Raw genomic sequence first — 15947 nt, 5'->3', positions numbered from 1 at the left:
TCTATGAAATCTATGAAAATCCCCAAAAGGCTAGAGCACTCAACTCTGGCAGGTGAAATGGCTTAAAACCAAAAGTAGAGGTGACTTAATTGAACTGTCCCATCTGAGAGAGACATAAAAGAGGAAGCCAAAGATAATCAGTGCTGCGTGGAATGTGTTTTACAAAAGACTTTCCCTGATAGACATACAAGGTCACAGCATATTTTGAGCGACACCGTGGAAGTCACTGTAGTAAGTGAATCATGCCAGTGGTTTTTACGTTGCTGTCTTTCCGTGTCTCAGGGCTAGTCTGTGGAATCTTTACTTAAACAGATAGCCACTTCTTCACATGGCACCTCTTCTGAGAAAGTGTTTAGGAAATATAAATAAATACAAAGTAGCCTCGGGAGCAGTCCTTGAAATCTTTATGCACACCTCCATAGACCCTTCAGACTCAATCCCAAAAGTCACAGTCCCTCTTGCTGTGAAGGGGAAGTTAGTTAATGTAGCCCTTCAAAATGTGCTTAGTTTCTGCCTAAACCCTGCTGTCCCCGGTCACTACTATAGCCTGAGACGAGGTTAGAAAAGTGCTCAGAACATGTAGGCCCCAAGTGAACCGTGGCAGTATTGCACTGCTGTTTGGAAAAGAATTAACTGCTTGCTCTGATTTCCTTCTGCCTTGTAGAACAGCATGATACCAACTGGCTTGACATGGGAGGAAATGTTGTACCCTTTATACCAAAAATACAAAAATTACATTACATGGGGAGACCAGGACCTACTAAATATTATTTTTTACTTTAACCCAGGTATGTAACGACTCCTGTTGGACTTGCACTTGTTTGTAAAGGTAAAATCCAGTAACATGATGATGATGAACAAATAGGCATTCTGACCTGAAATGCAGAACCCAAGTCTCCTGTCCTGCTAACCCGTATGCACATGGGATTCACTCCCAGTAGGATTACTCTTGTGTGTTATGTTGACAGGACTGAGGCCTAAAATTTTAGTGCCAGTGTAGATGTCAAAGGCTGGAAAAGACTACTGGGCACAATATGAAATAATGGTGAAATCATGGGACAGAGTTAGTTGTGTATGTGTTTAAATGTTCTGCTGGATCAGGGCCCAGCTGAGTAACACTTTTGTTTCCATGATCATGGATGTTTATCTGAATTTGGAATTGGCAAATTTTGTCCAAATCCAATTTTTTTAAATTTGGTCAAATCCCTTTATTTATAAAAGAAGCAACAGAGTTGAAGTCAATAGACAGAAAACTGACTTTGCACTGAAAAGAGGATTAAAAACATTTGTTGTTTGTCTTGAAAAATAGTTCCCTCCCTCCTCCCCACTGTGCACTGCAAGCCTTGATTTTCAAAGAAAAGCAGCTCTGGCCGTTCGGCTGAGTGACTCAGCCTCGATGAACTCCAGGACAAATCCATTTGCACTTCTAGCTATCCAGGATTTTGTGCTCTCTCTTTGCCCTGCCTTCTCCAGGACTGTAATGTGGCAGTCTTTTTATCATCAGAGGACAGATGCGATACCCTGTAAGCCCAAAGAGATTCAAAACAGAGAGCAGATGGACAGTATTACCTGCAAATGTGTGTCCATGCATGCAAAATGACAAAGAATGATGAGGTAGAGTTGGGGTGATGTTGTAGCTGTGATGGTCCAGGAAGGATGTTTATGGGAGATACCTTTTATTGGTCCGGTTGTACAGCTGGGAGGGATATAGACAAGCTTCCAGGGTACCACATAGTCTTCGAGTGGAAAAAATTGAAAACAGATGGAAACATGGATTCTGGAATATTCCCATGGATGCTATAAGGCAGTGATTCTCAACTTTGCCGTGTGTGCCTGGATCACACCATAAGGAACAAAAGTGACTAGTAATTTTTCTGAAAGGATATAAGCCTAACGTGATGCTCAACTTCTAAGAGGCCTGATTTTCAAAGCTGCTGATCTTCATAATATTAAATAGCTTCAGCTATGTATGTACACAGAATCTATCCTGTTTAAAACTGAAAAGGCTGACGTTACTAGTTACTTGAAAATATACGTTCTTGCATGCTGAGACTTGAACGCAAAATAACCGGTGGAAAAGACCAAAATTACAGGAAATTGTTTAGAGAGACATGGTCATACTCTTTCTCTGTTCCTAGTACCCAAAAACTTGTATATATTTCTCCCAGCTATGCAGTTGGTCCAATAACAGATATAATCCACACATTCCTGTCTCAAGAATAATGTGCTGGATTTGCACTCTAGAAACTATCTAATGTATACAGTATTTTCACCCTTTCAGAACAAATGATGCATTTTTCTTTCAATGCCATTTTTATAGATCTATTCATTCAGACTCAGAATTAGAGATGGAAATTAGGTCATTGTACAAACCTATTGTACCTCTTCCATTTGAGTTATCTGTGCATTAGCTGAAAATACACAAATTTACTTAACCCGAAAAAAACCCCAACCTGTTTCCTCTGAAATAATCCAGGAAAGTAAAGCAATAAAAGGAATTTAATGAGAATTCCTGAAAAGATGCATCTCCCACCCCTTCTCAGAGCTGCTCTAATATTAACAGACTTCAAGAAATAAATATTAACTGAGATCAGGGTCTAGTTCTGAAAGCAAAAATGAAGTACCAGCATCGCAGAAGTGGGAGATAGGGAGAGAAAAACTGGTGGGTGATGCATGTAAAAGCTGATAAGCAACACTTTTGTTCAGCATGAAGTTGTGTTTGTGCAAGCATGGAGCACTGGCATCGTGCTGATAAAGAGCCCAATCTAGAGTGCTGGAGTCATTGGAAAGGTGCCCACTGACTTCACTAGGCTTTGTGATGGATGGACCAGTGCACCTCCAGGGACTCTAGCCCTGAGCCTTCAGACCAGAGCTAAGCATGAGGTGTGTCAGACCAAATGGAAATTGTTCATGAGAAACCCTGATGAGTAAATGGGAAGAGTTTTCTTTAGGCTTTTTCTACTACCCCTATGTAAATTCACACAGGGACTGGGCAGGGCTAGTGAAGCTCAAGGAAAAGCCAAGTGAACTGTTCAGTCTCCAGTCCTTGTGGTGGTGCTGAGAGTCTGCCATCACGGAGTAACAACCAGTGGCACACCCCTGCTGCCATGGCAGGAAGGTGACCCACAGAAGTTGTCGTGTTTTGCCATAGCCTTGTTATAGAAGATGATAGTGTGCAGAGTATTAGGGAGAGGAGCCAGGTTGTATGATACTCTGAGTAACTGGGTCGCTTTTGAAGTAGATGACGGAAGGGGAATGTATGACAGCATGTGTAGTTTGGCTTTGTTTGCTAGTGACCGTGCAGACCCTAACAGCAGTATTCATGAATAAATATGATGCAGTGTTTGTTCTGGGAATCCACTGTAGTGGATGATCACTCTTGGTCATCTCTTGAGCAAAGCAGGTAGAAATCTAGGCAGTTATCCTCAGCTATTGAAAATCTTCCTGATTGACAACCTTGCCATTTCCACAGAACCATGATTTACTTGCAGCACTTATTTTGTTCAATGAATCATTCGTTGTCTCTCTCAACTTGGTATTTCCAGAGTATCTCTACGTGTTTCCTTGTCAGTGGAACTACAGGCCAGATCACTGTATGTATGGGAGTAACTGTAAAGGAGCCGAAACAGACGGCATCTCTATTCTGCATGGAAATAGAGGCGTCTACCATGATGACAAGCAGCCTACATTCAAGGCAATATATGAAGTGATACGTGATGTGAGTATTCTGCTTTTGATACAGACGATTCTTTTTTATTTCAAAGTACAAAGCAGTGCAGGAGCCTTATGCAGAGCACTTGACAGATTGCCTCTTCCAAGATAGCGGACTGAGAATATCAGTGCTTTATGTAGACATGACATTCACAGAATAAACAGAGTGCATTGAGCTGTTGTTCCATTTAAAAAAGACAGTGATAGAGAGAATGTGCGTGTGTGTGTGTGTGAGGGAAGCTTCAATCCACTTCCAAAAGGCAATGGAAAGTGCTTGGTAGCTTGCAAGAGTAAGATCATGTTTGAATTCCCTTTTCATTGTTACTTTCTGTTCACTTTTGTCAAGTCCTTCTCTAGGATAACAGCCTACTGTTGCTACCAGATTGTGCAGTTACTCGTAGCTCAAATACTACAGGTCTGTGTGTCTGGGGTTGAAGTAGGGAATCATCGCAACAGCTCCTCTTCCATTGCAGTCCCATGAGGAGAGGCACTGTCTGCGTGAGACACAGTGCTCTGTAGTCCCAAAGATTGCCACAGGTGCCTCGCACCTCTCCATGAAAGTGGATTTCCTGTTATGAGCAATTATGTCAGAATCTCCACCACATCCCCTAATTAACCAATTTGTAAATAATGGCACTGAAATGCAGTTCTGCAGAAGTGAGCTAAGCCAGACATGTCTGGGTAAAACTTTCTGAAAACCAGTAGTTTTAAATGGATTTAATAAATGGTTTCCAAGTGTCTCCAGTCACAGGGACTTGAGGGAGGGAGATGTCTGCAGGAGCCAGGGTACCCAGTTTGCCATGCCTTAAAGCCTGATTCTGTTTACACTTCTCAAATGTCATTAAAGCTGTGGAAAATAACCAGGGTTTTTTTTTTTCTCCTCTTTAGTTTCCCTTTGAAGACAATCTCTTCCAATCCTTGTTCTACCCTCTTCAGTCTAAGTTTCTGGATACTGTACATACTTTATGTGGGCGAATACCACAGGTTTTTTTGAAGCAGATTGAGAAAACAATGAGGAAAGTTTATGAAAATCGTGTTGTTGTCCACGTGGGGGCCAACCACAGGTTCTGAATAGAGATAACTACATTTAATGTGGTGGTTTTCATCTTTGTATCCAAATTACTTGAGGCAAATCAATTAAAGCAACATTATCAGTTTAAAATCCATGTTATAAACAAACACTTGTTTCGCCCTGTTTGGCTAATACCCGCACAGATTATTACTACAGAAAGAGTTTTACAAGTCTCTTTAAATGGTCACTACCTAGTTTCTTTTTTCACTTCCTGCATTTCTCTCGCCTTGAACTAGGTGAGTTGAGAACGTGACTTTCACTTCTGTTGAGTGAGTTTCACTTTCACTTTTTTAGGTTTGCCATGGTTTAAACACTTTGGAGGAATGCTTATTTGTTTAAACACAGCAATTTTCACTGCAGATCTCATTCAATCTGGGAGCATCTTTATTAATTTCAGATTGTATCACTTTTCTTCCCTCAACATTGTAATATTGGGCTAGATTTCTTTTGATGGTGTCACTTCAAGGTATTTGCCACTCAGAAGATACAAAACTTAAAAGAGATAGGAACACACATTCTCTGGTGTCATGAACATGTTCAGTGATAAGCACTCAGGCCATTATGACAGGCTTAGTTAAAAGTGACTGCAGTAACAGGAAAACATCTGCTTAAAAACTGTATTTCTGTTTGAAGGTGTTTACCCACTCTTGCTGCAGGAGGCACCTGAGCTGAAAGAGACTGGGAGTAAAGATGTGTCTCCAGGTGTTTACTCTCTGCATTTACAGCATTTTCCATCTAGGCAGTGCCACTGTTTCCCTGTCTTGTCTGTGAGGGCCTTTCACACGGGAAGAGAGGTGATAGCTGTTAAAGCAAGTAAGAAAACATGCAGTAAACAGGAAGAGGAATTTAGAGGTAGATACAGTGCCTGGAATTGGTGTTAAGTTACTTGATGAAAGTGACTGGAATTCAACCGTCTGCTCTGAATTCCCATTTGTGTGGGTTTTGGCCTTTTTTATCAGTCTTAAGAAAGAAATGCATGACCTCTCCTGCCCATTAATCACTTTAAAAGCAGTCAAAGAACACTGAATGAACTATATGAAAACAGGTACAATTGATCTGCTTTCTTCAAACCCCTTTCTATTGCTGTTTACTGCACAGGAATAATTCTGTTCCATTGAGAGCTCCCTTTCCAGTCTACCTTACTGAGACTGCTGCCTCTGACTGCCTTTTTGTTACGCCAAAAATCCTCCTCTTCTAGGACATAAAGATATATCTTTTGCTTGGCACTTTCATTCCTGGAAGTTCAGTGTCTGTGCCAGGATTCTGACTAATAGCCTTAAAGTAAAATGGGATACAAGATGGTTTTGTTTATTTTATTTAAAATATTTAATTTAGATTAGCTGTCAAAAGCATATTCATGTTGTAATTAGTTACAGACTGGAGGTTGCAGACAGTATTGCACATACAGGACCTTATTGAAACTTGCAGTAGTCAAAAGGTGCTCGGGAAATGTTCTGGGAACAAGAAACTAATAAACCTTTAAGGGAACACAGTGCAACAACCAGCTTGGAAGACATTTCCTAAATGAAAGCCTTGGGAGTCACGTGCAGCAAAAATGTTCTATGGTCACCTGAAGCTATTTGTTTTGTATCTAGTATGTGAAGAGCCCAGGAGAGCTTTTCTGAAATGAAAGAGAAAATCACTATAGACTGCATATAAAATATATGTCATGCCAATGGTTTTCTAGACCCTTATAATTATCATACAGGGCTGATAAGTGGTATGGGCATGAGCTGTTTCTTAGAGTACAGCAGTTCAAACAGACTGCAGCATTGGCACGACCACTCTTATCACTCATGATGATGCATGGTTTCATAAGGGAAGACATGCCAACAGAAAATCCTTTTAGTTGGCAGCATAGGTGACCCCTCTCCTCCCGCGACATCAGGCTTGCTGCCTCCCACCACATGATAAGACTGTTGAGACAACACCTGGCTAGTGAGGAAAAGGAAAACATGATGCTTATTGGCAGTTAAGTTTGCCAAACAGATTGGTTGTAAATAACAGCAAGTGCCTACCCAGGAACATTTTTGAATCTATGGAGTGTGAATGCACTGGTGACATATTGCACATTGGACAGTGTCGCTAGGAAAGCATCCAAGTGGAGTAGGATCAGCCCAGAACAACAAGTAGAAAGTCTTGGGCCTCTTGAAGTCAGTGGTTTCATCCCAGGTCTTTGCTTGGTCTAAGAATTTCAACAGATAGTTGCTGTTTTGCACTCTTGTTTGCTAAGGGCCTAATAAACCTACAACAGTTTGCACTTGTTTCTCATGTTAACATATACTCTTTGCTCTGTAAGAGTTCAGAATTGACCAGAAATGGGCTGAGGTTTTCTTGCAGTTATCCTAATCCAAAGCCCAGAAATACCTCTTACGCAGGGACCAGAAAAGCATTTAAACCGAAGTGGGACGGTGTTACCATCTCTCATGATTTTACCGAGTCTTGCACTATTTGGCGTTTCTCTTTTTTTTGTTAGAATTTCAGTTGCCCTTTAAAGTTCGAGCTGTTATGGTTATGGAGAAAAACTTGCAAAATTCATTCAGATGCACTCTAAGTTTTCCGACAGAAGGCAAACAAAAGGAATCTGCAATGTATTTTTAAAGTTTCATGACTTCGAAATTATTTCATGATTTCTTGGGGTCTGATTAAGACTTAAACATTTGGTGTTGGCTAAATTGAGAGCTTGAATATTAGATCATTTTTATTTCTTAAATCAGGATAAGAATGACAGTTGATTGGTCAGGTTAAATTAAGATTAGGTGTTCTGGGCATTGTTTTAAAATTGCTCATCTCTTTAGTACCTACAAGCCACAGATGTTTGCACAGCAAAACCCTCCTTACCCAGGAACTTATAACTGCATTTTAGAAGGTCAAGTCATTTGGCATATAATATTTATAATTCCTAACTCTCAGAATTTAGTAGGTTATGACTCTATGCATTAAGATTTAATAGAACCTGAAACTGTGGGTAGATTATAATGAAGGAATTAAACAAGACTGGAGGTCTTCATAAAATAAAGGCATTATTACTTAGGAAATTATGGGGGATTTAAACTGTGTTTGATATGTTTACAGTAGGTGCTATTTTTTAATAATGAACAACATTACATTATTGACAACGAAGAAACCTATATGAAGTATGCTTTTTTAACATGAAAATATCTGTCAGTGTGATGTAAAATACAGGGAAAAAAGTGTGGGAAGTGTTGTATTGTGCTTTTTTTCTGGAAAAAAATGTTTTAACTGAGCTGTAATTTGAAAACTCCAAAGCCTTTTTAAAAACAATTATCTATACTATTTCATTGTCCAATAAGAATAATTAATTGTATGTGTTATTACTGCATCCAAAAATATATTATGTCTTGTTTAACAGTAGTTGGTTATAATATTAAGCTTATTTAGAAACAATCTATACTTAATAATCATTTCTTATTACCTGTACATTAACTTTCATTTATTTTAATCATGGAAATATGTAAATACTTATATAGGATTTATATCTTTTTTCCCTCTTCTTATGTATTACATTACTGCATTGGTAATTACTAAAATAATGGAACCTGAACACTATTGTTCATATACCAGACTGAAAAATAACTGTATTCTCATATTTATTGAAGTCCTACCCCGCCCCCCCCCCGCCATAAAACACACTCCATGTTTTGGGAAGACAAAATTAAGGCTTTTTTTTTCTTTAAACTGTTCAGAATCAGGTTCTTCATTTTGACTGCTAATTTTTGGGTAAATGGTGAGTGTGGTATGTGAAAAAATAAGGTATGTCTGTAAGAATAAATGGAAATTTTTTTTTTTTGTAAATGAACATAAATTAATCTTTTAGCACATTGACCATGTTGGTTATACAAATTCACCCTTTGGAGTCAGAACCAGGCATTATGGACCACTCTAAAGAACTGTGCCCTTGTTTAAATACTGACCCAGATCCTGCACAGTGACTCGTGTGCTTAACCTTACGTAGATGAATGGGCCATTACAATCAGTAGGTTCACCCCAGTGTGTAACATTAAGTGTGTATATGAGTCTTTGAAGGGTCAGGGCCAAATATCCATGTTTTAAACTGGTTATTCTATACTTGAATTCGCTAAAGTTAGACAAGGGCCTAATACTGAGAGCTGCTGAGCACTTCCATTCAGTCCTATTTAAGCCATAAGGAAGTGTCAGAATACAAATGCACATTGTTCAGCAAGGGAAGCATTCAACCTTTTGGCTAAGATCAAGTGTTTTAGTAAGTTGTATCATTTTATATGCGGGCTTGTTGAGGCTATCTAGCTGCACATGGTTAAGTGAGCTAGAGAGCTGTACTATCCTTTCTATTCTTTACAGAAACTGGAAACTTTTAGTGTGATGTGTGTGCATGCCAGAATGAGCATGTGTGAAGAGCTATGATCTATTTCTGTGTCATTTCTGTATCATTTAAATTGCTTCTATATTTTTATTTGATAAGTGCACCAATTATGTGTAGCTCCCAAGGAGGCATAACAGTGCATTTCTATGTTGATTATGATTCTTCAGCTTGCAACATAAATAAATGAACTTTTAAGCAAACTCTGACTCTTGATGGTCCTCTTTTCAACATCAAAAGAGTAATTTTACTGTCTTAGTCATCGATTTAATAAATTACAAGGACCTCCTTTAAACTTACATGCACACCCACAGTGCAAGGGGGTTGAATGCTGGAAAGTAGTTATGCAGTTCTAAATTAGGCTGTTCTTAGTGTGTGGTTTCTTTACTAAAATGAGTTGCTTTTCTGTGTAGTTTTTCTTATTGTTAAAAATAATTGTATTGTGAAATACAAACCATGTTCTTTCATAACTTGTTTTTAAGACTGAAAAGTAGTATTGTGTGCATTTGTGTGTGTTAAATTCAGTGTTTATTGATTTCCTTTTTCATGTAACAATGAAGACTAAAGGGTAACTGTAAATGCTAACAGATTGAGGCTTTGTCTACGCAACACAGTTTCTTTGCTATGAAAAGATCACATCCATAGCTGACGTAGCTGTGCCAGCAAATGCAGAGGTGTTGGGATAGCTCTGGTAGCAGAAAAATTCCTTGAGCCAGCAGGGTTGTAGCTATACCAAGAATCTGGCTGCCTCAGAGTGCCCATCTCTTTTCAAGCAACAGCATAGATATAATTTGTTTAGAGGTCAGGTTGCCCTCCTATATGCCAGGATAGTCCCAGTGAACCAAATACACTTGTGGAATTGCACCCACCAACTATGAAGCTGACTCCTTGACTTTAAAGGATCGTATGCTTATAAGTGAGGCCATATTCAGGATTTTAATCTTTACCTTTTTTTTCCTTCTCTGGGATTTATTTCAGTCATCCTTTCTTGAGGAGGTGATTATATTATATAGAATTAACCACAGAGATCAGCAAGATTTTTTTTTAGAAGTACTTGTGCCCTGCAAACTGTTTTTGTTTTTCTGGTACGTGCTTTCACGGTGCTACATAGTCAAAATAAATGGTATGTGCAGGGCTTTTTGACGTAAAGACCTAGACTGAATTTAACAAAGGTGGAACGCAGAAGACTGTGAATAGCTCCAAGCAAACACACTTTGCTACTAGAAGGCTGTGTCTACATGTGCTATTAATTTGCATTAGGCTTATGGTGCAGTAGGCCTTTCCAGGGAGCACGTCTATACATGCTCCCTGTTGGAAGCAGAGGGCTGCTCCTGCATCAGCCAGGGGGAGCTCCAGGCTCCCCAGGTGCTAGCCAAGGGGCTGGCAGTGCCTCCTGACCCTGTGCACATTGGGAGGGGACCTGATGTGCACTAGGCTGGGAGACAGCTGCTTCTGCAGTGGACAGAGGTGTCCTGGCCCTGTGCCCATCTGGACACACAGCTGTCAGCAAGCCCCCCACTAGGCAGGTCTTCCCTACCCAGCAAGGGGTTCACTGGGAGCTGTCTTGGGTTTGGCTGGGTTCCCAGCTCCCGCTTGCCCCGGGGCAGGTAGCTCCACACTATGCAGAGCTGCTTTGAGGGGTGGGAGCTGGGTTCTCAATCCCTGCTTGCCCTCCGGAGCTGTCAGCTCCATGCTGGGAGCCAGAACAGGAAGCAGAAAGCTCCCCAGTCCCAGTGCTGATTGGCTCCCAGCTCCCGCGGGGAACTGGAAGATGAGCAGCGCCAGGACCAGGGACAGAGAGCTCCCTGTCCCCCGTGGTCTCCTGCTGCTGAGGTTGACTGGGAGCAAATTTGCTTCTGATCAGCATCTATAAGAGTGTTACTGTGCACTAACTACTGCATAGTTAATCTATACCTGTGTTTACAGGTACTAGCTCACTGTGCAAGAGCCTAATTTACTGTGCAGTAAATGCCCCACCCATTTAGATGGTGACATTTTACTGCACAGTAGATTAGTCTACTGTGCAATAAAGCATCTCGTGTAGATGTGCCCAAAGTAACCTAAGTCTGTCAGCATAGAGCACTGTGTAGGCCAGTTTACATTGCTAACTCATTCAAGTTACCCAGGGCTTGCACTGTACTTCACTGATCAGGGTAGAGATACCCAAAGAATAGGGCCTATACCAGTAGGAGAGTAGTTAATGAGTTTGGCCACTGAAAGGGCCAAATACATGAATTTCCTTCATAATGGCAAAGGGCCATGTTCCTTTCTCAATTGAGTTATGGTGGTATAATTGAGGGAAGAATTTGGCACACATTGTGTTTAAAAAAATATAAGCCCTCTAAGACTAAACTTGCCTTTCATATACTTTTCTGTTTCAGTTCTCTTCAGCTGGTTGTGTGCTTGCATGATTCAGTCCCCAAGTACCACTTGTGTGCCTTTCTCCTACGTCTTCCTTTCTGCTGTATGTTGTCTTCCATCACACTGCATACCCTCCTCTGCATTCTGTCATGAACAGTCACTGCTGACATGGTATTGGCTTTCCTACCACTTCTCAGTATGACAGGAAATTCCTGTTGTGGCTTCTCTAGCCAAACCAGTTGTCTGCAGCATAAGGGAGATGAAGGTAATCAGATGTCACTTTATGTCACTTGCTCATTCATGTTTATGGTATGTTAGATCCAGGCCTGCTCTCTTTGAAGTCAAGAACAAAATTCTCAGTAACATTAGTGGGAGAAGGTTAAGCCAGCTGTAATACAGCTGGGTTACACAGTGGTTTTCTAGCTGTGGTCTATGGAACAATAAAGGTCAATAGTCAAGCTGGCTGGGAATTTTCCAGCTAAGCAGTATTTCATCAGAAAATGTTGATTCATCCAAACCCTGGAGCTCCCCCTGGCTGATGCAGGAGGACAAATCGGGGCAGAAGCAGCCCTCCCACACTTCTCATGGGAGCTTTTTCCAAAAGAAAAGTAAGGTGTCCTTACTACTTCCTTCTCCTATATGAGCCACAGAAAAGGTGCTGCAGGAATAAAGGGGAAGAGGATTCTATTCCCATGATTTCTCACTCCAGTCTTTAAATCCTTACAGTGGGGTGTACATGCCTGGTCCCCATCAGCCCCCATGCAGCACAAAATACATGCCTGGTGCCATCAACAACTCCTCTTCAAAAGATTCTGCGCTTGTGTGCATGTATCTAATGTGGGCTCCACACTGGCTTCATCCTGAAGAACAGTTACTGAAACATAAGTACATCCTGTTCTACGGTAACTTCCAACGTCTGAACCTTTTTTTCCTTGTGAATCAGAAATAAAAGACAATATGAACTCTCTCATCCCAGTATAAAATAGGTTTTCATTTATCTTGCTCATAACATATCTATGCATCACAATCTAAATTGGAAAAAATCACTTTTCAACTGGAATAAGCCTGTCCACACAGATTGTGGAAATTATACTGGTTTAACTGTTATTTTAAATGAATGCCTGAGATTATATTGAAAAAAAACAACTTTTCTGTGCAGATGGTAGGTCCTGATCCCGCAAACAAGCCTGTCTGTGCACCAGATGAGATTGCATGTATTAAAATATCAGCGTACACTACATTAACTACTCTGCTCTAACTCTAATGTGAACACTTGCTACAGAGTACATGGCATAAATGAATGCAGGTAAGTCCTTATTCATATGTTTAATCTGTAGTGTAATGAATAGTCCTAGCACCGGGCCCTGATGCCTTATTTTCTACTGGTGCCAAGTCACATATATTTATAATCAATGTTTGGAGTTCTGCCTGACTTTCAAAGCTTTGGTATTCCCTATGTGGCTGAGGCAGCAGTGGACCTGATGCTGCAATTGTTAATTGTGTGTTTAATTTTAATGCATAGAATGCTTATTCAAGTTGCAATGACAGGAAACCCAGTTCTCCACTACCCTTTCTATAAAGTCACTTGTGCAAAGGGTAAAATGCTAACAATCTGATCTGTGTGCTTTTTATGCCCACTCTGACCAGGTATAAAAGTGGAAAATGAATATGAAACAGGGTGAGTAAGCTGCTTGTTTAGTAGCTGAAAGCTCTGCTACCTTTAGAAGCAGAGGTCTTTTTTCTGACAATCCCAGTTGAAATGGGGATTTCTTATATTCAGATGCCTCTGAATATGGTGAGGGCAACGAAGTAGGAGAGGACTAAGAAACTGATATGTGTGAGACCTGTTTCTTTTCCTCTCCAAGGGATATTTTTTTCAAAGGTTACTGCTTGCTCTGAAGTCAGATGATAGAACTGGGGTGAGAAAGAAGTATAAATGGCCTTTTCCTAACAGTCAAATCCTGCAGGCAGGACAAACTGTCGCCACTGATAGCTTTCATTACCCCAAAGATATCCTTGTAATAGTGTCCTTGTTGCAATTGATAGTATAATTTACTCATTTAAAATGTACGTAAAGTGATCAGTCTCCATATAAAGGTACTATAGAAAGCTTGCATTAAATATGGTCTTTAAATGAGAAACGTCAACAGAGAAAATTCTTCATTCACCTCCAGAATTTGTTTCTCAGTTTCAAAAAGACAAGTGTAACTTTTCACAATCCCAGTTTATAGCATTCTTCCTCCCAGAAATGAAATACAGCTACTCCTCGCTTAACGCTGTAGTTACATTCTTGAAAAATGCGACTTTAAGCGAAACAATATTAAGGGAATCCAATTATGTCAGAGTAGTTACCTACTAGCAGGCGGTGGCCAAACAACATTATAACCAAACACTGCGCGACTTTAAATGAGTAAGTTCTCTAATAGATCAGTGACGTAATAACGAAACAACATTAACCAGGATGATGTTAAGTGAGGAGTACCTGTATTTAATAAACCTGCATTTGAGGCTGTAGCATTCTGTTACCACCTAAATTGTTATGAATTCTGTTTGGTTGTAGGACTGAAGACAATGCAGTTTAAAGAAATACTTACTGTTCTTTATTGTCTAGAACATGCATTAAACTAGAAAAGTGATATATTGCTATAGTTTCAATGCTAGCTCCTTGCATCTTGGAAACAAGTTAATTTTTTTCTGTTTTAACCCAGGCTCTCGGTTGTAGAAACAACTTAATTCTAAAATAAATCTTAAGATTTTCTCCATAGGAAAATCATGTCTAAAGATACTGCTAAGCTCTACACCATCAGTTTCTGGCCTTTTATGTCACAACCACACTTCTGGTCAGCTCTCAACCTGGTTTCCAGCATGAGTTTAATTGCCATAACTGAATATTTGGGGGCTTATAACCCAACTCTTTAAATGCTGGAACTGCATTTGGGGTCACAATCACTAGTTTTGGAATTGCTGCTCCACAGCTTGGATTATCTTCTCCAGGGACAAACACGCAAGGGGAATGGGAGGACTCCACAGTCATAGTTCCCCTTTTATTCTGCCAGGAGGACTAAATTTGCTTGCTCTTATAAAATAAGCTAAGGGGCTAGCTGATACAACCTAGACAATCCCCTGTGCTACTGCACTAGTTCCTCTGCAGTGTAGCTCTACTGGCATTTCTCTACAACATTGTCCACTTTGCATTTGGCTGTGCAGAAAAGATAATACAGTCTCAGGCTATATTATCTTTTACAGGAGCTCTGCATGGGACTGAAGTCTGGACACTGCCTCAGTTCTGGCCAGGCCTAAGACCACCTATTCTTTTTTGTGTGTGTGCTGTGTACAGAGTCCACATCCTGCCAGAGTATGGGCTTTAAAACGGGTTCAGAGAGGGGGAAGGGGCAATAGGGAGTGATGATGCGACAGAGGCAGGTGACCCTCTTCCCCTGTATAGCAGCAGTGTAATCATGCAGCTGCAACACACAGGGGCCATGGCAACTTGCAGTATCTGCCACCTTGCCAACATCATTGGCAGGAACTGTTGTTTTCCACCCTGCCCCAGAAGCTGGGGTTGGGGCAGTTGCCCCTGTCATCCCACTCCAGTTTGCCCCACTACAAAAAAGAACAGAAATGTGTGCGTGCAGGATTGCCTGCAGGCACAGACCTCAGAAGACTGGGACGTGATCCAGGCCTATATTGGGATTTTCTCCTAATAGTAAATTACTGCATATGTGCAGCTCCCATATGCCTAGAATAACAGTTGGCGGCAATATTTGGATTTACAGCTTAACTTTTACGAGCATTTTCATGTCCTTCCAGGAACGATCATCATGGGTGCTTCCACTCTACAGAAGCATTCACAGCGGATAAGTCTCCACTTTGCAATTGGCCGCATGAAATCTGCAGGTCCCGGGGGCTCGGATTCTCCTAAACCTCAGGCCTCTGCTTCATCGTAGGTCTTGCTCTTTGCCCCGTTCAGGTCCCTGCTGGTTCTGGGACCCCAGCCAGGGAAGCTGGGAGGAGAGGGCAAAGGTCCAAGGCGTTTGCCCTGTGTAGGCTTTTGCACATAGGGGAAACATAGTGGCTGGTTTAAGGTTTATTGAGATGTTTCCTGAGCTGCTTTTGGAAGCCTGTTGCTGTTCCTCAGTTGCAAACCAGGTGGGGTGCCTCCTGGCACAGGGGCTGCTGGCCTGTCCCCTTCCCTTCACGATGATGCCAGAGAGGACGCTCCCTGGGACCCCATACTGGAAGCACCTAGCCTGCTCCCTTAGCAGGAAGGGAAATACAGGCATACCTCGTTTTATTGCGCTTCGCTTTATTGCGCTTCGCAGATATTGCGTTTTTTACAAATTGAAGGTTTGTGGCAACCCTGCGTCAAGCAAGTCTATCGGTGCCATTTTTCCATTGGTTAGCATTTTTTAGCAATAAAGTATTTTTTAATTAAGGTATGTA

At 41.0% G+C, this 15947-nt stretch overlaps 1 protein-coding gene across 2 annotated transcripts in view; it reads left to right on the top strand.

Annotated features, from left to right (window-relative positions):
* The window catches only part of GXYLT2 (glucoside xylosyltransferase 2), a 22127-nt gene extending 9524 nt beyond the window's left edge, over window positions 1–12603 (top strand). Inside the window, exons 4-6 of one of the 2 annotated variants that reach the window (XM_019536636.1) lie at window positions 665–788; window positions 3546–3718; window positions 12231–12603. In XM_019536636.1, the coding sequence (XP_019392181.1) occupies window positions 665–788; window positions 3546–3718; window positions 12231–12368 (435 nt within the window). In that variant the 3' untranslated portion in view covers window positions 12369–12603. Of the gene's footprint in view, window positions 1–664; window positions 789–3545; window positions 3719–4599; window positions 9347–12230 lie in introns of those variants that run through there. The other variant, XM_019536635.1, reaches the window with a different exon arrangement.
* The last annotated feature ends 3344 nt before the right edge of the window (window positions 12604–15947 follow it).

Source organism: Crocodylus porosus, unplaced genomic scaffold, assembly GCF_001723895.1.
Source record: "Crocodylus porosus isolate Cpor-Errol unplaced genomic scaffold, CroPor_comp1, whole genome shotgun sequence".
In the NCBI taxonomy this organism is placed as follows: Eukaryota; Metazoa; Chordata; order Crocodylia; family Crocodylidae; genus Crocodylus; species Crocodylus porosus.
The sequence above is the reverse complement of the archived record's forward strand: the minus strand, read 5'-3'. Positions and strand labels throughout refer to the sequence as shown.